The sequence below is a fragment of the Thamnophis elegans genome, chromosome 3 (assembly GCF_009769535.1).
Source record: "Thamnophis elegans isolate rThaEle1 chromosome 3, rThaEle1.pri, whole genome shotgun sequence".
NCBI classification, from domain to species: Eukaryota; Metazoa; Chordata; class Lepidosauria; order Squamata; family Colubridae; genus Thamnophis; species Thamnophis elegans.
Window position 1 is genome coordinate 107467268 of NC_045543.1, and position 27394 is coordinate 107494661.

The 27394-nt window shown below is 33.9% G+C and overlaps 1 protein-coding gene across 1 annotated transcript in view; it reads right to left on the minus strand.

Annotated features, from left to right (window-relative positions):
* Nucleotides 1-27394, minus strand: part of ADGRV1 (adhesion G protein-coupled receptor V1) — a 246303-nt gene that overhangs the window by 126198 nt on the left and 92711 nt on the right. Inside the window, exons 61-81 of the mRNA XM_032213599.1 lie at nt 25498-25636; nt 24560-24754; nt 23292-23524; nt 22266-22414; nt 20100-20301; nt 19174-19393; nt 17403-17642; nt 16919-17068; nt 15800-16273; nt 15020-15163; nt 14009-14180; nt 12962-13097; nt 11771-12618; nt 9861-9978; nt 8735-8906; nt 7710-7955; nt 5237-5644; nt 4545-4729; nt 3963-4212; nt 1681-1820; nt 713-873 (exon numbers count right to left, since the gene is read on the minus strand). Of these exons, the coding sequence (XP_032069490.1) occupies nt 713-873; nt 1681-1820; nt 3963-4212; nt 4545-4729; nt 5237-5644; nt 7710-7955; nt 8735-8906; nt 9861-9978; nt 11771-12618; nt 12962-13097; nt 14009-14180; nt 15020-15163; nt 15800-16273; nt 16919-17068; nt 17403-17642; nt 19174-19393; nt 20100-20301; nt 22266-22414; nt 23292-23524; nt 24560-24754; nt 25498-25636 (4982 nt within the window). The remainder of the gene's footprint in view (nt 1-712; nt 874-1680; nt 1821-3962; nt 4213-4544; nt 4730-5236; nt 5645-7709; nt 7956-8734; nt 8907-9860; nt 9979-11770; nt 12619-12961; nt 13098-14008; nt 14181-15019; nt 15164-15799; nt 16274-16918; nt 17069-17402; nt 17643-19173; nt 19394-20099; nt 20302-22265; nt 22415-23291; nt 23525-24559; nt 24755-25497; nt 25637-27394) is intronic.

Consider the following 27394-nt stretch of genomic DNA (forward strand, 5'->3'; position numbering starts at 1 on the left):
TTCATAACCTGTATGACTATATATTGAAGTAACTACATAGAACTATTTAATTTAATAAGCTACTTCTGGAAATACAGTGATATAAAACTAAGCAAATTCCTTTTTTTTAAAATGAATTTCAGTAACTTTTGTACTATTATCTTCCAGGATATATTCCATTTGTCAAATATACATCTTAGACAAACATCTAAATATTAAATATCCTAACTAAAATATTTGTGAATGTGTCCTAAGTGTATATGGTAGAAATAGAAATTTGAGCAGTAATCTTTGGACAAAAGTTATCCACTTTTAACTACTTAGATAGAAGTGAATTCTAATTAGCTGAAATAAGGCATATCAGCTGAGATTTCCTTGGCTAATAACCTAAGGAAGCATAAAATCTTTTATTTGCATTTTTCTCTTGATAAAGATAAGGTCTTCTTTGAGGATATTATCATTAAATAAAATATATTTTGGTGAAGTTTCAAATAATCACACAATTATTTTGAAAGATCCAAGGAAGAGTTGGAATTGTAGGAGTCCATTCTGTATCATCTTTTAAAAGCAAAAAGAAATTGGAGTAAAAAATGAGTCAGCATCTTCATTATGCATGTCTAAAATAGCTCCCCAAACTTTCCTTATATTCCTTACTTGGTGACTTTCTGAAAGAACTTCCAATATTATCTTTTTAAATCAGTACATAAATCAACAATACTGTAACACAACTGACCAGAAATACAGATGAAACCAGAAGAAAAGAAAGCTTCATTGTAAGAAGAGAAGCTGTCTGTCTGTGCACTAGCTGTGTAAACTGACATATGTGAACAAGAACATTCCACGTAACTGGAGGAATCATCCATCAGCTTACAGAATTGAGCATTAGACAGCCAACTACAGAGGAAACAAATATTGGCAGTTAATTTATTATTTCTTAACTTGATCAATGTCAAAAAATGTAAACAAACGTTATAAGAATTGTGTTGGTCTATAACAGAACCAAAATGCTTTTATAAATCAGAATAAAGTTCCTTTTTTATGGAATTTATTAGCTATCATACTACATGATTGTCCACAAGGAACATAAAGTCAAGACAAAATTTAGAATTTAACCAGATGGATGTCAAACTTTATGGGAAAGCATAGTTTCGTAAGGGTGTATGAGACTTCTGAGATCTGATAAGCCTAAATCAGATTTTCTCAGTAGGTTATCAATCAATGTCTCACAGGTTAATTCAAACATATTGAATTTATCTGGGTTAATATGTCAAATCTTGATCAGGATTTAAAAAGTATATAAATCACTATATATAGGAGCCATTAAATATCTATGTGTATATTTTCAGACCAAAGCAGAAATCTGATTGTGTCTTGTTAATGAAACTCCATCTTTCTCTAAATTTATATACTAGCCATGTAGAAGGCAGTTGTTCAAGACTAGGAACACATTAAGTAGAAGGCATTATAGGTTCCAATAAACTTGCCTCACCCTGTCAGCACCTCCATATTTTTTGGAAGTCTTGAGAATTGAATGAGATGAGGAAAAGACACAACTTCTTTAAAGAACTACCAACAGATGCAGTGAGTACACTCACACCCTCTGGAAATCACCCTCTTTCACTTTACATTTGCACAGCAACACATAGCTAATAGATCTATGTGTTTGTGGCTAGACACGTAAACAAAGAATTATAAATATACCTTTCAGCAATCTGATTCCAAACAAGACACAAAGATTTATGAGGGACTATATGACTGTCTGTTGAATAAATCCGGTAGATGACCTCATTGTTATCTTTTAGCTGAACTGGACTCTGTCCCTTCAAGCTCATTGAAAAAATCTGAAATGGGAAAGACAGACATTTTTTGCTTTTAAAATATTCAGGATTCTTATTTTATACTTGATTCTTATTTTGCACTAAATATTCAAATCTATCTTATTCCAAGCAGGCCATCAGTAACTCCTGAAAAGATACCAATTCTCTAATTGGTATCAGTTTGAAATACTTCCCCTTTATCCTTCCTACAATACAGTGACTATACTTCATAATGCAAAGATTTGAAGAGATATCATTCAGACTTGTATTTGCTTTCTAAAAAAAGATGCCCAAATTCCATCTCACACAATGTCAAGAAGATTTGAATCCATATCTTATGGATGCCATCTTACAGAACCAATTGTCCTTAATGTTATTAATTTGTTTTAAGAATGCAATCTTCAGAACCTTAAGAGATATATAAACCAAGCAAGTGTAAAATCATATAATTTAACATTTTATTAATTTACTGGGCATCTTACCACTTCTTTCCATTAATAAGATTAAAAACCTAGAAATAACAAAAAGAACAACAAAGAAAAATTCTTCCAGCAACAATAAAAGGAACTCACATTTTATGGGCAGTCAATATTCAATCTAGTCTATCCAGAAGAGCTATGTTTAATGCTCTTTGAAATTAATAGAGATGGAACAGTTCTGTGAAGAGGTTATTCCAAAATGAGGAGGGATATTACTGAGGAGACTTGAGAATGAAGTCCCTGAAGATGACATTTCCTTAATGTATCACCTCCCCTTGATCTTACTAGATAGGGTGATTCCCCTTACAGCAGGCAACCCCAAGGCCATAAGCTATATATTGTTTTTGAAAAGTGTCAGCCATCACCTTGAATTACATTTGGAAACTGATAACCCAACACAGCTATAGCCATGCAGATGTTACATAAGTAAACTTTGGTATGTCTATGACAATCCAAGCTGCCACGTGTTTAATTAGATGCAGTTTGCAAAAGGTTTTCAAGGATAGCCTCATGTATAAAAACTGTTGATTGCATCCTTTAATATTAATATAAGTTTTTGTTGCTATAATTATATACATACATTTCTATATGGGTTCTCCTTGAAGTGAAGAGCAGCTCTGAATAAACATGCATGAAATATGAGTATGAAAGTAATTATGTTAAGGCTGGGTAGCACTTTGAATTCCAAGGAAAGAATGTGTTTCAAGATATGCATGACATCCATATGCCATTTGTCAGAAACACCTTAAACCAAATGTATCTTTTCTTAGAATAGTATGACAGCTATAGAGATCAGCTATGCAAACCCAGAAAGCCCAGATGTTTTAAGGTGTTCCTGACAGGTGCATTCCCATGGGTGTTCTGAATCATATATTTTATTTTGAATTTGCAGCTCTGCATCATCCTAAATTGTACAAATCAATTGATTTTTTTCCAGTAAAATGTTTTAAGATAGTCAATAGATCTTCATGTATAAGTCTCATTAAAAATCCACACCATCAGTCAGACTTGCTCATGGAACTCAAAATCAGATTCTAGCATTTCCTCAATAATAGTTTTCATCTCATCTTACATAAGGTTCATAAATGTGTCTCTAACAGAGCAGTTGAGGTTATAAAATTTGATAGCTAGGTCAGCAGAAAGAAATGGCTCCCTAATCATCTATGAAACTGATTTACAGATTCTGGCAGTAGATTGGCTTGCTATACTAAGACAGGCCCAGAATGCTATCATAGGCAATGAGACATTATACAAATAATGAGAATCAAGTTATAGCAAGACAAACCATTATTAAAAAGATGCATGCTCAATATTTTCTTTGAGAATAATGTACATCTAGCAACAGTTTTCTTTGGTATTCTGAATGTCATATTTGTTTGCCAACTGTAAGCAAATATTCCTACTACTTTCTATGACCAAATCATTCCATTGATATTGAGAAGCCATTAAATCTAGAAAACAGCAGTCTGCTACTAATATGGCTGCTGATTCAGATGAAATTACATTAAAATATTTTTAAATCCAATATGTCATAAATGAAACAAAAGCAATCCCATCTTATAAGAGTAGTAAAATAAAAAAATGAGTACTTGGATGTAGACTGGGAAAACCACATAAGGAACGTTGATATTTCTAACAGAAACAAAACTCACAGGATATTGATCTAAACAATAGTTTAACAGATTACCTTATTTTTTAGGGCAATTCCTCTACCATCTGCTGTAAACCATTGCTGGCTACTATATTCAGTGATTTGAATGAACCTACAAGTTGCATCATCATTAGACTGGGATGAAGCAGAAACTTCTAACAAATGGTCAGGAACTCTAATGAAATCCCCATCTTTTCCATCAAATTTATGCCCATTGATTTGTTGTGGATACCAGTGATGTGATGTGATTACAATATAAGGGCAATGGTCAAGGAAAGTTTTACCTCTGTTAAAAAAAAACAGTAACAACAATCTAAGTAACTAGAAAATTACTATCTGCAATGAAAAACATGCAGTAGATGCTCATGCCTGCTCATAATCTTATTGGCTCACCAGCAATACAATAAATAATATATCAAATATTAATTCATTAGTAGTATACTCAAGTTTTAGTTCAACTCTTAAATGTGAAATAAAAAAATGTAATCCTGATCCTGAGTGCTAAAGGATTCACTTCATAGGATATTAGACATTCTAAGCAATTTGCTTACTTGCATACTAAGATACATACATAGACCTGCAAATAATCTTGTAGAAACGTGTAGAAAATGCCATTACCTTTCACCCTGTGAGCCACACTTTTCACCAACAGGAAGAGAAAAAGCAAATTTCTCTGTAATATCAGCAAGGAAGCTATAGCCTCGAGTATCCTTGCGTTTGGGATCAGCTAATGCACAGAGGATTTCATACAAAAGATTTCTGTTTCGATCAGTGAGTGCCTGTATTTCTCCTTCAGATATTACCTTGAGAAGCAAATATTTTAAAAAATGTTCAGTGTCTAAAATGGCTTGATTCTTTTGTATTGGGATAATTGATGAATTAAGCATTTCAAACATGAAATAAAAACATCCTTAATAAATATTGGGAGTAAGTGCCATTGATTTCAATGGAGCTCTTCCCTTGCATAATAGTGATATCTAAAACTTCATGGAGGACTAATCTTGAATACATAGTGAAGATAGTTTATGTCATGCTCAATGTATTGGAATTTAACACTTACATTGTATATCAGTTGCTCATTCAACTTCAGTTCAGTTAAACATTTGGATGAGTAACTTTCATCTAAGTGAGCAAATACTGCTTATGGATCCTATATATAATAATATGTACAATTTTCTATTTTTAAAAACAAAATAATCATTGGGTCAAAGCTTTCACTATTCTGGCTTCATCTCTCAGAAAAAAATGATTAAGATTTCATAATTCTAAGAAATCTTTAATTATTACAGAAGGGAGAACAAGATATGGACCTTATCTATGATATACATCACAGCAGAAAGTTGCTCCTCTGTATTTTCTTGGATTATTTTGATATTTAGATGCTGGAGGATTGTGTTCAAAATAATATCATCAAGTGGTTGAAACAGCTGATCAGTCAGACTCCAGATTGCTTGGGAGTTTGAATCAGAAACGATGGTGATGTTGGCAATACCATAGATGGCATCAATTCTGGCACCACCTGTAGGATTGAACAGCATAACTTGGAAGCGTTTAGGAAATAAATTTAGATATTCATTCTTTGGGTTGAGTATTATACTCATCAGAGCATTTCTCTGTCCAGATTCAAAAGACAATGTTCCTTCAGAAGCAATAAAATCTTGTCCGGAAATGGCAGGCGATATGATTACACGGCCAAAAGTTTCAGGTCTCAACAGCTCCTGAAAATCAGGAAATAAATGTCTAGGTAAGAAATTAATTATGGTATGTTGCAATTTGTAAGAACAAATTTGCTTCAAACTATCAACATTTCTAAAACTTCAATAAGTGATAGAGACTCTATAACGTTGTGTTCTAGAATCCCATGTATCTAGCCCAGATGTATTCTGGCAAAAACATGTCTGTATCATCAAGTGAGAGAATTTTCAAAAACTTTAAATTGTCCATTATCATTGGTAAAATGATTGAGGAACTAGGTACCCCCCTGCTTTCAGGGGGTATTAATTCGAAGGAGAAGTCTTCCAGAAGTAAAGTGAACTGCTTTAGGCATCACTTTGGGTAGGTAAGAGATGAAGTCTGAAATTGAGACCTAGATGATATGTCTATATTTTAAAATTATTTGTCCTTCAGTGGGCAAAAGAAGGTTGGAACCATATTTTATAAACATATAAAGATGTTAGTATTCCTCAGTTTATCAGCTATCTGTATTATCAACTATTATCACTAGTTCCTCAGCAGCTAGTCACTTACACAATAGCAATTGAAGAAAATTTCTTGAATTAGTAACATGGAGCTTATTTACCAACTCAGGATGACATCTAATCCTGCAGCAACTGAGGAGAGTCAACTTATATTTGCACCCTAAGATTTCCTTGCATATTCATGCTTTAGTATCACAAGAACCTACATGCATATGTTCAGCTGGCATATTTGTAGTGCACGTACACCCATGTAAAATAATATACTTTATAATACATAACAGTATAATAGTTCAGCCAGAAAAGCTCCAGAATTAATCCTAGTAACAATATATTTCCACATACATACATACATACATACATACATACATACATATATTTGAATCCAGATTCTTTCTCAGTACTAGAATAATTCTTAGGAATATCAGTGTATAAAATATAAACCACTAAAAAGTGTACTGTTTTGTCAACTCAACCTATATCCCAGTTTCAGTTAAACAACACTGCTAACCTTGTGCTTGGCAGAAAGCTTTATAGGGATGAATTAGCAAGGGAACTAGAAAAAAAAGACTCTTTCTCTTGGCTATTTAAATGAGACACCACCGCTTCCATTTGGGTGATGGAACTGATACAAAAAGCAGTTAATTCACAAAGGACCAAGGATGAGTTCAACTGTCAAAGATAGAGTAACTTCAATTAAGATAGGAAAGGAAAACTATAGGCTTCTAACAAACTCTAATTCTGTTCCACATTGTCACCTGGAGAATCAATCATAAAAATCCAAAATGTATTAGTTACCATATCTGGCTGCACAAAATCCTTAAACAGTTTTTGCAACCTAAACACCCCAATTCAGAAAGAGGGAGTTGACCCACAGTGACAAATGTCTTTAGTGAAACTCAGTGGAGTAATCTTTCACTTATTATAAACACAATAGTATTGCAGTTATTTTTTTTTCATTCAATCCAGTGCATAATTATGTTTCAATTTGTGTTGTTCCCTCATAGAACATCCTCAGCCATGAAAAGCTATAAGATAATGACTATTTCATAGCCACTTAAATTAGTAACTTTGCTGGAAGGGTTTGAAACCACTTCTCCTAAATCCAAATCAACTATATGTGCACCAAGTTTTCAAAGGACTGCCATTGTTAGATGAAATCTACAAATTATTGATTTCAATTATAACTTCTGGAATTTCAAATGGGCACTATTTTTTCCCTATGAATAAAAGAGGTAAAATGGCCTTTAGGCAAATCTTTATTAAATAAATATAACCTTGATTTGTTTCTTTGTAAAATATCTATCCAACATATAGGATGAGAGAAAATGTTATCAGGCTATTACAAACTACTACTCTAACTTGCAACTATTCAACAAAGAATAAATACAAAAATACTTTATATGAGATTTTTTTTAAAAAAGAGAAGAAATAAGGACTTCACCAAATATGTACTCATGTGAAAAATCAGAAGTCTGGTCATTTAATTTTATTAAAAGACATTAGTTATTGTGAGCTGCAGCTTATTTTATCAGTTGTCAGATGATATCCAGATATACGGCAAGATATATTCATGTGTCTGTCTTACCTGAGTCTTGTAGCCGACGGAGATAGGAAATGCTGTGTCAGAATCTCTAACTACTTGGAGTCTAATTGAAGTGGTTTTCATATGGGCCACAGCCAGACGAGACCCCACAGCAAAGTAGATGAGATCCTTCTGCACAGAATCACTCTCTGGAACTATAATGTTTGCAAATCTGGCACTCTCATTTAAAGCTGCTCCTTCCCCCACATGATACAGTTCCACAAAAAAACAGATCTCAGATTCAGCATCCTGATAATCAAAATGGACAGTCAAATGACTGTATATTTTCCAATCAAAGGGTATATATAACAACAATAATTTTTAAAAAGCTACCAAGTGCAATTTTGCTACATTTTGTGCAGTGAGTTTACCAGATCATAGAACTATGTGTTTGGCTTTATTAAAAAAAAAAAAACTGTTACTTGGGATCTGGATAGAAATCCTGCTGTCATTCATGTAATTTGTTTGTGAATCATTAAAATGTATTCTGGGAAAGTACGCATGTATAAATAAACTCTCAGTGCAAAAAAAATATTAATTAATTTTATATTTTTTTCAAACTTGTTTCAAATACAATTGATAACTCTTCATTTTTTTTCTAAGTACATAGAAAGATTAGCAAATTTGCTCTCTTAAGGATTTGTGATTTTTTTAAAAAAAAATCTAATGGAAACCCTTCTTATGCCATGTATAGTTAGCTTTAAAGATTATTGATCTTTGGAATATAAATGCTAATTAAAAAGGAACAAGTATCAGTTCAACATCTAAAATCCTACAATTTTCCAATGTTCTGCACAGAACCTCATTAGTGGACAGATTCCCACTGCTGTAATGTCACATAGATTACAAAAGAGAAGATCCAATATAGATAATTCTTTCCTAAGTAAAAAAGGCATGCTGCTTCATAACCAATAGCTTCGAAATATGATAATGCAAATGGAATATTCTCCAGCTTCTCATCATTTGACCACATTCTACTATATTTTGTGGGAGAGTAGTTAGGTGACTAATTCATTATAAGTACTCACATTATCAGGCTGGATCTCAATAGAAACCATGCACTGTACTTGGCCAGCCTTACAAGTGGTAACTCCTGTGACAGCTATCAGTTCATTTGCCAGATTGGTGCCATTACTGTGCAGGACAACTGATGTTTGATTAAAAGTTACACGCCAAGACACTTTCACATCTTCAAAAGCCCTATTAACAAAACAAAACAAAATAACTGCATTGATGCAGGCAGCCATTGGAAAAGTCTTTACCCTCGCATCCATTTTGTTCCTATAGCAAAATTGTGCATTTTTTAAAAAATGAACAATGTTTATCCTATTATTTCCATTGCTAAATCATAAAAAGCAACCACATTATTTAGCAATGGCAATCTCTATAATCTAGGTTGCTATCATTAATTGAATCTCATAGTCATTAGGCAAGGCAACTTCTTGTGACTTACACATCCAATTAATGGAGAAGCAGCAGGAAGTTGTAAGTCCCAGGCCAGCAAGCAGGTAAATTGTATACTACTAGGTAGAGTCTGCAAGGGGATGAGAGGATGCTTGCAAGTGCATGAGAAGCATAGCATGGGCTACAAAGGGTTAGAGTAAACACACATAAAGTGACACTCCATTTTTTTAACATAAGGATCTTCAAATCTTGTTTAGAAAATGCTGTTCAAATCAAATTTTTCATAATACGAGTGACCTGAAATAGTAGTGGGATGCCTTTGATTTTACCAATATAATGTAATACAATGGATTATATGATCAGAATTTAAAATATGAAAAAGATTATTAATGAGATAGATCAAGTGCCATCTGAATCTACAGTTCGAGCCAAATTGTACTTTCCTGAAGAAAGCATCAAAGAGTAAATGTGTACACATTGGACAAAAAATAATTTCACCTTTTAGCTATTATGTGTATGAATTAGGGTAAATTTATTTTTCTCATTTTTGTTCAGTTATGGTATACTGATTGACTTATATTCTAAATTTATGAGATAATTATCCCAGTTTGCAGTAATTTACTAGAACGTCTAAATGGCTTCACACTAAGATCCCGTCGCAACCTATCCTGCTTATAATTATAATCCTTGATTTGACACAATGCATTATAGTAAATGAAGATAACACTTTTTATTAGCAGCTGCTTGCACCTGTTTGGCTGTCGGGTGACAAAGAGTTCTACTTTCCTCTTTTCTGAATCTTCATCAAGCACAAGACCATGTTGAGTTTCTTCACTGAATCCTAGAATTCCATTCTGAAGATCATTTCCTAAATGGGAAATAGATCATTCCAAAATATCAAGAAGCAAGTAAATTATTACATTGTAGAATTCATTGAAAATTATTTCCCAAAATGAGATAATTACATGATATTACATGGATTGAGGAGCTATTACAATATAAATGGAGAAACTGTATTTTATATAAAATAATGGGCTATTTAATGCTGCTGGAATTAAAACATTTAAGAATACTTATGCGTTTTAAGATATGATAGGATGGAATATTGTTGATATGATAATCACAACACAAATATAATGGCATTTGTTTGTTGAATCAACACATTTTAAAGCAACTGGGTATCTTCATGACATAGAATTAATATTAATACGATAAGGCACTAGGGAAAATAAAAGGGCTCCTTTACCAATTTTTGGAAATATATCACTAAGAAAGGCAAAGTCTTTCTTAAGTGGTGCTTGACTCCTTCCTCAGACATGGGGGTGTTATTTTCCTAGCAACAATTTGAAATGCTTTTCTATTGTCTACTTTACTATTTTAGCAAGAGCTGTATGGCTCACAAATTGGTTGTTATAATCTTAACAAAAATAGTAACCATCAGAATCTTTTCCTAGGTAAGAGGGGATGGTCACAATGGTGCAAGCAGCATTGAGGAATAACAATTCAAGTCCTGCCATTTTCCACTCATGTTATGAATCATACATATTCCACAAAGATGTGGAGCTTGCACTGTGATGCTTCTACATTATTTTGACACATATGAGAACCTGCAGATGCTGCTGACAGTAACTGATTCATAAAGATTTAGCTGAATCTCTGCTTAATTTCTTCCTGTAAAAGACATAATTTTTAACAGAAAGCCTGCATTCTTGATCCTAAATGGAACCTATTTAAGTTAATTTCCTTTTATTATCTTTCCAGATAAATTCAGATGCTAATTATTGGCAATTACACCAGTCTAGTAAACAAAAGTAACTGATATGTAGAAAGACAATTCTGTTCTTACCAGTCCAACAAACAGGTAAATGTTAGCCCAGGAGACACAATGAGATAATTTTACTTTTGTTCCCCAAATTTTTTTTTAAAAAGTCTGTTCAGGTATAATTTTAATGTATTGAATCCCTCACACAAGGAAATATAAACAGAACAGTCTTTCATCTCTTAGTCATGTTGGTAATATAAGAGAATATAAGTCTCATATAGAATCATTACAGCTGTTCTCAAGATTTACTAGAATACAAAGCTTCTAATATGCAATTGTGTGTGTGTGTGTGTGTATGCGCATGCACATACATGCGCAATATTTTGATCTGAATTTTAAACCAAAAGGAAATGCTTAGTTATCAACTTCAGATCCATGTTCCTTACTGAACTCATCCTTATTTGCCCTTATTTTCTGGTTTGCAAAGCCTAATTTATATTATCCAGTACATGAAACTGACCAAATAAATTTGAGTTTTTCAACAGACCCTTTATATGAATTCTACATTGTTTTCATCATAATCTTTTCCCTTCAATTATTACAATTACATCTAACAAGAAAACATGCTAATGCCACTGTTTCAATTTCAATCTATATTGTCAAATGCAAGAATTTTACCAGATATTCTCTTCTTCTTCAGTCACAATTACTTTGAAAATGATGGTCCAGATAACTGAGAGAATGTATATGATTTATATTACAAACTCTGGAATACACACTTAATTGTTGTTGTTTTTTGCTTAGAGTTATTATTTGCATAGCAGTACCATTTTACTAAGGAAACTCTCTTTCCTCTCAGCATTTTGCTTATATACTGAAACAACATAAATATGTCTACCTTTGATAATTATTGTGGAAAAACCTTTAAACCCATATTCATCTATGCTTTCTGTAATCTGGGCTCCATCTTGAGGTTCAGAAAGAACAACATAAAAAAATTCTTCCCCTTCAGGTTCGTCGTCATCAAGAATTGTGACAGATACTTTGCTTTCTCGTTCCCCATCCAATAATGTGACAGACAGAGCCATCTCTTCAAAGTCCGTACCTTCGATTGCCCAGGTAAGATTAGAAACCACAGGGATAATTTCAAAAGGAAATGTATCTGCCCCACTTTGGGCATTTATTGCACCAAAAGTTTTTATATTTACAGAGATATTTCCCACAAATCCCTGAGTCCTTCTGATATGAATCAGAATAGTGTTGGAAGCAATGTTATTGCTGTCTTCTTCAGTGTAAATAATAGTTGGTTCAAGACTTAAAATTCCATAGTGGATATCACTGGCCAGTAGGGTAATTGATGCAATGCTAAATTCTGGATTCAGGCGTGGATTACAAGCTGGGTTAAGGCCCTGAACATCTAAAACATTCACAGATGTTAAATTCACAAAAAACGTTTCTTCCCCTTCTGAAATGCTGTCATCAGTTACCACGATTTCCAACACTATGTTAATTTCAAGGAATCCAAAAACAAGTTCTCCATCATGAGCAGGTTCAAAGTCTTCTAATGATTTGGCACTTCCTGCAGTGGTCTGATAGAACACCTTTGTGAGATTGCTTTGATAACCAAAAAGTCTTTGTACATTTAATCTGATTGTTAGAACATCTTCCCTCACTAAAATGTTCCTTGAGCTAGGAGCAAATTGAAAGACTCCCATTGGCTCAATCTCAGCAATAATGAAATCTGATCTGAAATAAAACAAATATGACACTTGAATGTGGAAAGATAAAGGCAGGACAGTTTTAACTCATCTTCAATAGACAGATCCATTTAAAAACATTAGCATATTGGGTTCATTTGTTCAAATTGAAGAAACAGTTTTAGAACTTTATGATGATATCAGTTCATAAGTTTAGTCATTGTGTATTTTGGTTCCATAATTATTAATATGTCCAGATAAGTGGTAACTTTATCTTAGACAAAAGAAGGAAATAATGAATGTCAATTAATTAACGGGTGGGGTGGGAGGAATCCTTGTTGTACTAATAGGATGATAAACCAAATATTCAACTTGAGTGATAACTTTCTTACCTTAGACAAGCCCCACCAGATGCATTACTCTGCACAGCAGCCAGATGTACAGCAAACACCTCAGGATTATTTGCATTTGGAATAACTTGCAATAAAATTGTTTTGTTTTGTTCACCATGGGAAAAAGTAACTGTGCCTAGAAGGAAAAAGGAAAAGAGATAGATTGAAAGCTACTGGAATGTTAGAGAGTAATAGTATTAAATCATGAGTTGTTGCCAGTTGGGCAGCATGCAAGTATAATAAATTATGGTTTGTCACACAGTTAGTTGGATGTTCAGATTGGATTTGACATTTTTATCTACCTATTGAGTCCTTTCCAAGGACTTGGGATAGGCAGATATTGATGTTTGATGGTATTAGAGGTATTGTTGCAGTATGTAAGCTACTTTGACTAAAACTGCCTTTTGCAATTGACTAATGGTGAATTTGTCAATGCCGATGGTGCCCAACTGGTGCTCTATTGTTTTGGGACTGCACCCAAGGCATCTATTACTATTATTTTTCCTTTTTTTGGGGGGGGGGGACACATTTGTTCTATTTGCAGGTCTTTGTATTTTGTTATCTTTTATATTCAAAAATATGCTACAGACACCAAAAAGAAATGATGGAAAAGACCCTTTAAACACTGATTCATCATTCAGGTTTGCTCATTGTTGAGTAACAGATTAAAAGGAAAGGATAAAGCAGTTACACTGTATACATCCCAGAAATCAAAAAGTTTACAACGTCAAGTTATGATAAAGTACAGTGAAGTATGCCCTGGATATAACAATTAACTATCTATTTTCCTAAGGGAAAAATGGTTTAAGAAAAGAGAGTGATAAACCAAATTCAGATAGGGAATAATCAAGGAATTGTTTTTACATTTTTTAAAATTAAAAGAAAACAATTGAAGGTACAAAAAGAGTTCATGGTAAAATAATTCCCTTCAATCTTGAGCATAGTTCCTTTCTTCCTTTCTTTTTCTTTCTTTATTACTGTCCCTTTGTTATCAAAGTGTTTGAATTGCCCTACTGTCCTCAAGACTAGCAAAATGATGGCACTTACCAGAGGCTGGTATAGTACTGCCTTGGTGAAGGTATAGTGGAATGAGCCCCAGTGGATATCCAGAATTCCAAGTTACTACAATGGAGCCATATATTCCTTTACGAGTTATAACAGCTTGAGTTGTTCCTGCTGTAATATTGTTAAGGCGCAAGATAATAGAATCAAAGGCAACCTATGAAAAAAATACTGTTTTTGTTAGAAATTATGGCAACAGCTTAACCAAACTAAAATTATAGGCATGTGCACTGAATAATTGTATATGGAATACTGCTGCTGCTGGTAATAGAAATATTTCATGAAATAGAAATATTGCATTGTTTGTGCAATAAATCTATATTTTGACATTTTAAGTTTTGTTTAAAATGTACTACATATATTTGTTTTAATCCAGAAGCAAATATATATATCAACTATAAAACAAATGACAATTGGAAATGAAATATTATACATGAGTTTTTTTATAATACCTAGTTAAAATAACCTGATGTTATTTTAGCCGAGGTGGCGTAGTTGTTAAATGCAGCACTGCAGGCTACTTCAGCTGACTGTAGTTCTGCAGTTCGGCTGTTCAAATTTCACCGGCTCAGGGTTGACTCAGCCTTCCATCCTTCCGAGGTGGGTAAAATGAGGACCCAGATTGTTGGGGGCAATAACTGACTTTGTAAACCGCTTAGAGAGGGCTGAAAGCCCTACGAAGTGGTATATAAGTCTAACTGCTATTGTTATTGCTATTGCTATATTTGCAAGCCAGGAATGACAAGATTCATATTTTGTTTCCTACCACCACTGCCAAATTGCAAAGAGAGAAAAATGGTGATGCAAAAAAGTACATGAATGTGCTTGCCCCCAAATATGTAGTGAGAAATAAAAACCAAAATTTAAAAAAAATCAAGATGTTATAATACAGTACTAATAATTTATTCAGGTCTTTCAACACCTGGCAGTTATGTCTAATAAATTAAAATGTGTTCCAATGGTTGTTAAGTTGTTAGAAAATATAAATCTAGTTACCTGAGAATTGGCAGCTTCTTTGGGAATTGGAAAAGAGACCAACCTGGCTGTCTCTAATATTTTAGGCGCAATATTGGCACTAATATTAACTAACGTTACATTGATCAGTTCCAGGGTCAAATTCATGCCAAGGGAAATAAATACCTGGAAATTTATAATCATAAAACATAGTAATTAAAAATTACATCTATAGATTAGCATTCAAATAAGACTTTAAAATATTTAATTCAAGCAAGACTTATTTAGACATGTAATTTTCCTCCAAAGTTAATAGAAAGCAACATTAAAATTATAATGAAAAACACCAGCAAATTAAGGCTACCAAATTTTAACTTTATCAAAATTATTTATTTAGAATCTGTAAGTGCCATGTTATTTTCTATTGCATCATATTAATAGAACACATTATTTTGAAATATGTAGCCACAACTTTTGCTTTTGTTATCATTGTGAACATTCAAATATATAGTGTCACCTGTTATGATCTTGTTTAAGCTTTGTTACCTAGATAGACTAAGGAAATGCATTCTTTGATATACATGACTTTTAGGGTTTTGAGATACATCTTTCAACATCAAAAAGCGGCTTCCCAAGAAACTGTCATGTGCACTCACTACTGTGCATTTTCCTCCATGTACCTTAAAATAGGATTCTTCTGCTTTTCTAAATTAAAACCAAGACTTAATAAAAAAAATATAGCTCATAAAATACTGTTTTTGATTACAAAACAATACAATCATAATTTAAAAGGATTTTTCAGTGGGAAGGGAAATAACAGACCTGGGTGTATATTGGCACTGTTTTCAATCCATAACTGGAGCCTGCTTTAATGTGTAGCTTTCCCACTCTGTTGGCTGGTGTGATTGCTTTTTCTTCATTGAAAGATGAAATTTGGTACTCTACAATTACATCTGCAAAAGTCCCTGCATGCCGAGAAATATTAATCTGGATAAGGCGGCTGAGATCTTTCTCTACTAGTACTGACTGTTTTTCACCATACAAGGCAAATACTCCATATGGGTCATCATTTGCAACCACCATGAATCTAGAAATGCTTTTCTCCAGATCCAAATCAGCTCCTCCTTCCACTGAAGTAAGCTGCACTTCATAATGCTCATCTATTTCAGGAACATCATCAGGCAACAAGGAAATTACAATGTTCGAAGTCCTTTGTAGATCAGGAATCACAACAGAACCTCTCATAGTTATAAAATCATTTGTAGTATCAGAATCACTACTTAATTTCCAGTAAATCTATAACAATTAAATTAAAAGAAACAAAGAAGCTTTGGTCAATATATTGAAGTCGCAATGAAATTTTATATAGTTTAGATGTTACAGACTTTACAATTTGAAAACAATATTCTCAGAACAAACAAGCATACTTTCAGTTTCTCTGAAACCCCCACATCATTATTAATTCTTAAATTTTGTTCATACAAATATCCTTTTCAAAACATTTTACTAGGAAAATATATATATTTAAAAAGAAAATATTCATGAAGTTCAGAAATCTAACATACATTTTCTCTGTCATATGCTTGCATATATTGTATGTGCATAGGTAGACAGATATCCCCTCTCTATATAGATATATTTTTCTACTTCCTACCACTTATGTATCTACCTACTTATTGTATAAAAATATCCCCAATTAATCTATTTCAGTATACATCTTTGATCCAAATGGGTTGATATATTCCAAGTCTAGGACTGGGAGTAACTGGCCCCTTCTTCTAGTCCAATACTTTAACCATTACACCATACTGGCTCGTCTGTCTGTCTGTCTATTTATCTGTCTGTCATCTAATATTTATCTATCTTTATCTCCCATTGATTTAATTCTTCACTCATAATGAAATTATATTGGACAAACAACTAAGTACCAAAGTCGAATACCGTGATGTTCCCCATAATGCCTTGAATTCGCTTTATGGAAAGCACAATATTCAGTGGACCTTCAGATGCTGATGGTTCCTCAAAAATCTTTGGAGATAAGGATTCAGGAACAAACTGCACTATCCCATTGGGATCACCAAACTTTAAAATCTAGGTTAAGAAAAAGTAATGGTTATACTTGGCTTTCCTAATTAGTGATACAGTACACAGAACATTCAAGTACTTTAATTACATGTTTCCTTTTTAAATGGTGTGCTGTAATGGTGCTCATTATTATAAGTGACCTTTAGACTCTTGTCCCTCTGTGTTAAAACAGCTCAAACATTTTCAAAAGTTATTTTTTATATGACAAAAACTATAACCTTCTCATATATGATTGTATGTTGTAGCATTAATAAAAAGATGCTGTAAAGAATAATAAAGAAATAAAACAAATAACAGTAAAGCTCAAAAGAGTGCTATTATTATTAATAAAATCATTTACTTTTACTGTTATATTGGCAGCCTTGGGATCTATTTTTGTTTCTCCCCTCATAGCACGCAACCTTATAATGAAGGTCTCTTGAACTTCAACTTCTTCATGAGGATAAATTTTCAAGTTGATATGTCGCAAGCCACCTTCTGCTTCCGCAAAATAAAATGATCCATTTACTGGGTCACTGATGTCACTATTCATAGGAGGTAAAATTACCTCTGAATTAGGTCCTAAAATGTCCCAAATAATCTGCAGATGACATATATTTTAAGAAAGCATTATTGATAACTTATAAGTGCTACAGCATAAAAAAATATTCTTAGTACATATTAATCAATGTGCAATATGAAGATCTTTTGTGGATATTCCCAGAGAAAGTGTGCCCTTTTGCTCAATTAATCTGCTAAATGTTTAACTGGCTTTAGATTAAAGAAATGAACTCATTTATTTATCTTTTAATTAATTACTTGATGAGCCACCTATATTGCCAAAACTGAAACACAATATATGTATACATTACATTGCCAAAAGTATTCACTCCACATTCTGATTATGTGGATGGGTGAGCGAATACTTTTGGCAATATAGTGTATGTGTAAAATTATATGAAAATCTACCAATCAGCAATTTTTAAAAGAGATGCAAAATCAAAAACAACCTTCATAAAAATGAAGAGAATAATTATATCAGGTAAATTCTGGTTAAAAGCATAATGTTAGGAGGGAAGGAACTGATTATCTTTTACAAGGTAAATCATTACAAGCCATAAGGTTATATAAGGCACTTCTGTATAAAAACAAGAATTATTATCCATCTCGCAATGGGGCATAAAATGATATTCTAAATATGTTAGTTCTAAGCATGCCTGAAATCCACAAACATTCATTTAAAACTGAATTTCTTTATATTAGACTTCAGACACACATTTTCAGATCAAGAAATTTTGCTGGCCTCTATAAAATTGCTGCATGAATGGATGGGATATATTACAGGTAGAAGAATCAAGACATGTTGACCTATCTGAAGCATGAGTTTACATAAAAATCTATATTTGTGACTTGGTAGTCTTTAGTGAAACTAAATTGAATAAATCAAATACAAAGTAATCAGATGTATTCATTGATCATAAACTAAAACAATCAGAAAACAAAAATTCAACATTTTATCTATCAATTAAAACACAGTTCATTTCTCCATTTGTTATAAGATTACAAATTTCCAAAATTATTAACTTTTGAGCAATGTAAGAAAGCAGCATTACAATAGGCCTATGAATTTAGTAAATAATAAACATGAGATATAAATAAATATTAAAAATAATAATTTAGAGCTTGGATGGAGAGTGGAATCTTATTAAATTGAAATTACTTTTATCTTTTTCCTTTCTAAGCATATATTAGCACATATTAGCATATATTTCAGTCTATTTATTATTAACATGCTTTGTTAATGTTTGAGAAATTAAAAATAACACAAGGTTCTTTACCATGGGTAACACACGTGTGTAATAAAATTGGAGGTTAAATTATTCTTAGTCCATTTAGAGCTATAGGTTGTTCAGAACAGGTTGTCCTTGAATCCATATAAAGGTAAGCAAGGATCAGTACAACCAATTCCTTTCTGAAACTGAACTGGAAAATTTTCTCATAAATCTTATCCAAATCAATGATGGCTGCTTTATAACTTTAATTGATTGATGTTTTAGAAAACAAGTGAAGAGTATAAAATTCTAAAAAGAGTATAAAAAAACAAAGTTTTTTTTAAAATTAAATAGACATACCTGAGACTCTCCTATCAATTCTCCAGCTCTTTCAAGTACCAAGGACAGTGTTAATGAGACATTAGGGTTGGGAAGAATGATTTGGCTTTCATTGAGGAAGCGGACAATCCCATGTGGAGAGTCACTCTTAGCAATAGTTATTTGGGTCACCAGGTGAAGTCCCAGAACCGCTCCTCCACTGGCACCTATTAGTTGGATTTCAAACTGCTCAGCATTTTCTCTAATCAGAAACCAAAGAATAAAATGAATGTTGTCACCAAACACAGTTATACTACCCCATATATCACTGAAATATGAACATCCAGTAATTTTACAGCTCATATTCATAAAATTTACTATTATTATTGTTATTGTTGTTGTTATTATTATTATAATACATGAAGTATTTAAAGTTATAGATCAGGACAAAAAGAACTAATTGATAATAACACCACTAATTCTTTTAGAAAAAAAATATGTAGAAATTGTAATTTAAACATTTGTTCTGGAAAAATAAGGTAAGCAATGAAATGCCATATGATTTAAATTTAATTTTTTAAATAAAACAGGCTAGTTTTATGCCCACTCTAATTAACTATGTTTATAGCAATAGCACTTAGACCTATATACTGCTTCATAGTTCTTTACATACCTCTCTAAGCTATTTACAGAGTGTCAGCATATTGCCCCCAACAATTGGGTCCTCATTTTACTGACCTTGGAAGGATGGAAGGCTGAGTAAACCTTGATCTGTTCAGAACAGAACTCCTGGAGTGAGCAGTCTGCATTACTGTAATCTAACCACTGAGCCACCATGGCTCATACAAATACTGTAACCTATGATGTCTATCAAGTTTTACTGATTTGGTTATGAGTGCCACTGACTGTGAAATGTAATTCTTGAATAATTGTAGGGCAGTGAATGAAAAACAAGAAAAGAGCTTTACCTTTCTTCATCATTTATGATTAAAATGCTTATAAAACTCTGTATTTGGCCATGATGAAAAATGACTGAATTATTTGTAATACTATAATCAATCCCATCAGGAAGAGCTGAAATACTTCTAGATATGAAATCTGCTGTCACAAAACCGTAACTGCCCAATCTTCGAAATACTGGAATCATTATCCAACCAACATCTTCTTCCACTGAAACAAAACAAAACACAGGATGCATTACAAGTTCTAATGCAGGAATAAGCTTCTAACTTTTAAGTAAGCTTCTAAGTGCCAGGAAGTTTGGTTTTAAAAGAGTGCAAAATTATAGCTGTATAAAAAGCCATGATTATATAAATTGTACATAAATGCCCTGTTATTCACTTCAGTTCATAAAATTAGATGTTCAGCCTGTGTCAAAAGTTGTCTACAAATATAATCACTGGGATACAATTATAATTGTGGAATTTATGTTTATCCTTGAAATCTGATAACTTTTGCTTCTTTTATATGTGTAGTATATATGAAATCAATGCTCTTAAGTATATGAAAACATTTTTATGTTATTGAATTGTATATGAAGGCTCCCTCCCCCATATATTACATGGATATATTTAGGCCTTTGCCAGATTCTGTGCTCAGAAGGACTGCCTTATTTATAGGCAGGTCCACAGTAAAGAAAGATAAAAGCCATGTAATATATCTATTAGTTCAGAAAATGGAAAATGCAGAACTAGAAATAACAAAAGCCCAAACTGGCCAGAAAATGTAGAGTCACACAGAACCATTATTAATATTAACCATTAATATTATTGATTCTGGCTCCCCACTGAGTTTCCTGTGGGAAATTGGCAGGAAGCATTGGAAATTAGACTACCTTCCTTCCTTCCTTCCTTCCTCCCTCCCTCCCTCCCTCCCGCCTTCCTTCCTCCCTCCTGCCTGCCTGCCTGCCTCTTTGTTCCTGCCTGCCTGCCAATTATCCCTCTATAATGTACTGCTATGAAAAGGAATAAAACACATAGAAATAAAAGTTGGAAATGTGATACGGGAAGAACATTTTATTTCACTTAGTAGTCATGTAAACACATTCAAAAATATTTAACAACAAAGCTTGAATTTAAACGATGTTTTTTCTAGTAGAAATCTTTCCAGTAAATAAAATATATCACAATTTTATTATAATATACAATGATTTTCAAAAGCATAAATTGGCTCACATTAGAAAAGAGACACTTTGCCTACAATAACAGACAGGGAAACCAACTTGGCAGCAATGTAATATGTTTACTAAGGGACAATATTTGATTTAAATACTGTAGTTACTAGAAACAATTTGAATATTTATTAATAAGTTGATGTAATCACTCACCAGGTACAATGGGAGGAAATTGAGTATTTAATATTGTTTTTAGTTGATTGTTTTTAGTATTTTTTCATGTGATTTTTTATGTTCATTTATTTTAGACAATGATAAATAGTAGTCTGCAGTGATTTAGAATGATTTCTCAAGATTATATGAGTCTGATTTTTACATGCTCAATAAATCTTAAATACTCAATTATTTAAGTCATGAAATAAGGAATGTCATATTTTATGAGAATTGTTTTTTTCAACAACAAAGTGATTGCAGCCCCACCTCCCAGTTTATGGACAGCTCACCCAGTTACTTCAGAGCGCTGCTTCAGAATCTCCTTGCAAACCTGTATGGAATTGTGATCTTGTGGGGTGATTCAGGGACTCTCACTAACTCAGAAATTATGTAAACTTAGGGAACTTAGTTTGCTTGTTTGTAAATTGAAAGCACTTTGGTCTGGAGCATTTTGGATTGGTCAGTTGGCCATCTTCGCTGGAAATTGTGAATTTTGTTTATTTACTGATTATTTTTTATTTTCCATCCACTATGCCTTTTCTCATTTTATTTTTTTTCCTTTACAGTTTGTTTCCTTTACTTCATACTTTTTTATTTTATTCAATTTGTGTTCATGGATCAAAATACAAAAAGAAAATAAGAAAATGAACATAAAAGCCAATTTTTTTTTTATTATTGTTGTTGTTTAAAAGCTAACTAACACAAAAGGAAAAGTGGTTAGTATTTTTTAGCCAGGGGCAGAATGTTTTTCTTGCTGGATCCTGAAATAAAATAAATGACTGAAATAATGCAGTAGGAACTACCATACCTTCAAGTCTTGCATGGGAGGGATCAAATTCAATGATGCCTTCTGCATTGTCACTTTTTGATATAATGATTCTTATTACTGAAGCATTTCCTATCTCAGGTGGCTGGTCAATTTGCAATCCATTTTCTTTCATTGTAAAATCAAATCCACTTGCAAAAGTATATGAAGATAAAAATAGTAAATAAATAAATAAGGCAATACTTTCATGTCCCGATATGCTGTTATTTCTTTGTATTAGATAGTCCTCAAGTTATGCTCACTCATTATGATGGGGCTGAAGTAATGAATTTAATGCTTCTTGAAGTTCCGGCCATTGCAGAGCTCTTGCAGTTACGTGATCAACATTCAGGCCAGTCATTTACAACTGCCTCCTGCTGCTGCCACACTCTGATTGCCCATAGCATCTCCCCATCTGTGGAACCCTCTATGATCCCTAGTACCCACCTGTGGCACCCACCCCCACCTGCAGCATCTACGTTCACTTCCTAGCACCCACCAACACTGCCACACTCCCAAGGACCTACCCACAGCCCCCATCCCCATCTGCGTTCCTTAGCATTCACCTGCAGCACGTCCCTTCTCATATAGTTCTAACATGTATCTCTAACCTGCCAACTTGCTTGCCTGGAACTCCCATCTCTTCCTACTAAATCACATAGTCACAGTTACAGTGACAATGGGACTACTGGGATTGGTGTTGTTAGGTGATGTGGTCACATGATATCACACTTTATGACATTACTTAGTGATGGAAAGTCTGGTCCCCATTACCATCATAACCTGAGGAGCACCTGTAACTGATTCAGCAATAAAACCAAATTGTAAGTTATTACTACTAGAATGAACCCGGTTTTTACATTTCTGGTTTGCAAGGGAACTATAATATAAGGTACATCCATATTAAATTCAATTTTACATTAGATCTTTATCACAAAATCAACTATGATACCAAGATTTGCTACACAGTATTTTATATTTAATGACTCCGGGCAATATTTTTCTATAAGATGACTTTTATTTTTTTACCTTTCCAGTAATTCTACTTTTGTAATTACTATTGAAAAATCCTCAGGACCTTCTGGAAGATCATCATCATAGATTTCAACAAAAATAGTTTTAACGGTTTCAGTGGGTTTGAAAATAAGCTCTTCTGAAGTCACACCAAAGTCTATGCCTTCCACTGCAGTACCATTCAATGTCTTATACAAAAGGTGAATTTGCTTGTAAAATCCATGAGAACGGACAACTGTGATGTTAGCCTATTGGAGACAATTGCATTCTAAGATGAAATGCACCTTCATGATTTCTCTAAAGGTAAGCACAGAATCAAAGAATTCTAGAGTTGGAAAGGACCACAAGGATTCTAGTTCAAGCCCCTTCAGGAAAGGGATTAAAAAAATTCATGTTACTGAATTCTACTAACATGATTTACTGTAACTCTGATATCCACTTTCTACTAGAGTAGAAAAACATACCATTTGGACTGTTGCAGTTTATTGTTCTTTGATCTATAGCAGGGCTGTCAAACCTCCAGCCTGCAAGCCCAATGCGTCAAGTGCTGGCCACACCGATGCCCGGTTTAGCGAAGGGGGGAAAAGTCACAATACATCACAAGACGCCATCATGACGATATGAGTTTGACTTGCAAGGCAATGGGATGCGCATGTGTGAAGAAAATGGCAGCAACGGCAGCTGCTTTTTCGCTGACCAGAGGACATTTCAATGGCCTGCAGCCAGCCGCCAGCCTCTTAGAGAGCCAGTATGCAAAGAGGAGGTGGCTGGGAGGCTTCTTTGCCAGCTAGCCACTTCCCAGCAGAAGGTAAGCAATGAAAGAAGTGGTGGTGAGGGAGGAAGCAGGGAAACGGGGGAGACTAGCAAAGGGAGGGTGGTGGTAGAAAGGGAAAAATCCTAAAAAAATTCCTGCCTTTTCCTGTGGGCTTGGCTAGGTGGGGAGTGGGTGTGGGCATGAGTGACATCAAGTTGGCCACACCCACTCAGTCACATGACCCCCGCCTAGTCACATCCACCAAACTGGTAGCTAAAATTTTTGAATTCCACCACTGCCCCACCCCAATATATAACATGAAAAATATATCTCAGAAAATTATATGATAAATATAATTTAATTAAACAAAAATAATTGATATCTAAATCAAAATAGAATTAAAATCAAAAGTAAAATTAAGTATTTGGAACCCCTGCTGTCTTAATAGTGCTTGGTATTAATCTCTAAGACAGAACTTCTATCACAATGTATAATATGAAAAGCTGTTCTAATAAATTAGGATTTAAACTCTGCCTACCCATTTATCATCTTCTGTTGTTTGCAGTACTTCTTGAGAAAATGTGAATTGTCCATATGGCAAATCACTAGCAGCCATTATGATATTTGCTGTTTTGGCTGCTTCATCTATGATTCCACCATTGCTAATACCAGTCAGCTGAAACTGATAGTGTTGCTTTTCTTCTGGGATGTCATCATCAAGAGCCTAGATGAGAGTGGAGTTGGAGTTGGAGTTGGAGTTGGAGTTTATTCAATTTGTAGGCCGCCCTATTCCCAGAAGGGACTCAGGGTGGCTGAACAAAAGCCAAGGGAGGGGAAATTACAAAAAGTAAGACAGAAACAGACAATACGAACAACTTAAAAGCACAACAGACACAGCAAATTCGAGTAGCAGGGGGGAACTCAACCCCAGGCTTGCTGGGACAGCCAGGTCTTCACGGCCGTCCGGAAGGCCTGAAGGGTGAAGAGGGTCCAAATCTCCACGAGGAGCTTGTTCCAAAGGGCCGGAGCAGCCACAGAGAAGGCCCTCCTCCGAGTAGTCACCAGCCGACATTGGCCGGCAGATGGAATACAGAGGAGGCCTAATCTGTGGGATCGAATGGGTCAATAGTGCTATCATCTATGGATGATATGTTACCATTACCAATACAAATATGCTGGCAAGACTCTCTACCAGTGCTGCACTGCACCAGGAAATGCATAACCATATTTTATGTTCCTCTTTAAAAAATCTCTGAGTTGCCTTTAAAGAAAAATATCTCCCAAGAAATCTTATCAAACACAAATTAAAAACAGTAACACTAAAAGACTCAAAGCATTTGGCTAGTGATCAAACTTCACAAACTTCAAAGAAAAAAGTTAAAATAAAGAACAAAGGACCTCCATTCCTAATATTAAAGTTGTATTTGTGTCTCCAAGTCAGTATTGACTACTAAAATCAATTTATACCTGAATCCGTATAACAGCAGCAGACTGCTGATCTCTCATAGTGACAGTTCCCGATACATCAGCAAATTCCTTTTGGTCAGGTGATGTTATAATCCAAGAGATTGTAATTTCTCCAAATATCCCTGGGCCACGAACTAGACTGCCAAACAAAAAGAAATTGCCAGGTTCAGTGGTTGTTTGCAGGCGGTATGCCCCAGTATGGGCGTACCAGAGCCTGCCAAGAGGACCGCGGGTACAGTTCCGATATGGTGCTCCGGAGAGCCCACCTGCCTGCCCAAGCTTCTTACCTGTCCTTTAAAGTCTTCAACGCTTCTGTTTCCACACATGGCGCATACAGCACCTGTGCAACACTCCGCTGAGCAGCTGGACCATCGCAGAGGCTCGCAGAGATGTCACTGGACAGTAAGATGCATGCATGTGCTGTGTGCATGTGATGTGCATGTCGATGTGGACAACCGGTACAGATCCAGAACCCACTACTGGTCATGTTTAAAATATTACTCAGTATTGGTCCAATACCATTCCCAAATACTAAGTACAAATGCTTCAACCAATTTTACAGTTTATTTTTTCTTTCTTTCTGAATAATAACAAAATAACTTGATATTTTTCTAAATGAGTTTACTGTATATTCAACAGCTAAATATCTAAATTTATATGAATCACTAAGAAATATAAAAATACTTTGTTTTATTTGTATTAATAATTCACACATGATTTGCAGTTGTAAACCACCAATTCTACAGTTTTCTGATGTTGTTTTGTATTACAAGATATCACTGGAAAGAAGAAGAACTTTTCCAAAACAATATAGTATGTTGTGTCATGACTATATTAGGCCAGATTTTCTTTAAAACTGTTACATTCTCTCATTTAGCAGGATAGCTCTTACTTTTACCAAGATAAAAAGGTACTTTGTAACATATGCAAAAAAAACCCATTTGGTATCTGCCTACATCTCTTTAAATCAAGCATGACTTTTCTCAAGCACATATTGTAGTTCCTTTAGGAAGCTTTCATCCTTTCAAATATTCATTGTGAAATTGCTTTAAAAGTATGACTTGTATAACTTGAATGATCCATATGCTTCAAACACATTTTCCCTCAAAAGAGGCAATGACCTCAAATATGCTACCTTAAAAAAGAGACTGTAAAATATTAAAATAAATGTAATTAATTCATATTTAAATATTTATTGGGTATTTAAAGTAATTAATTATTGAAATAATTAGTATTACCCTTTTAGATGTTAATGAAACATATTCTCAATAATTTTGAAGATTTTATACCAAAGCATATATAGATGTCCATGAATATATTGGCATTTTTTTTCCTAGCAACTACTTAGCAAGCCTCTGCAGTTATTTTGGCAACTGTCAGGCACAATCAACCAGATTCACATGTTACTTATTATTACATTCTGCCTATTATATAGGAATCTTCCCAGACTACCAGTCTTCACGTGGGAATAGATAGATAAGACTCTATTAAGATAAAGGGGGATCAATTCTCAATCTCTTGAGGCTGCGCAAGGATTCGAGGCTAGTTCTGCACTTGGGGCCTCCTCATGCCTGGCTGGGCATTTTCCATCATCAACATTTTTGGATTTGCCAATGCCTTCTTTCTATGATTCAGGAGAATGTCTGCTAAAGGTCATCCAGTTGAATTTGTGCCTAAGGCAAGACTAGATCTCCCAGTCTCCAAGATAGCCTGGTGCCTACAATAACTATATCTGAGTGTCCCTCTGCATGTGTTGTACACACAGTTAATTTTATACTTAGAATTCTTTATGATAAATAGGAAAATTTTAAATTATTTAACATATATATCAAAAACTACTAAAGGAACCAGCATTGAAAACGTGGAGCATTTTAATGACCCTAAAGTAGTTAATTGC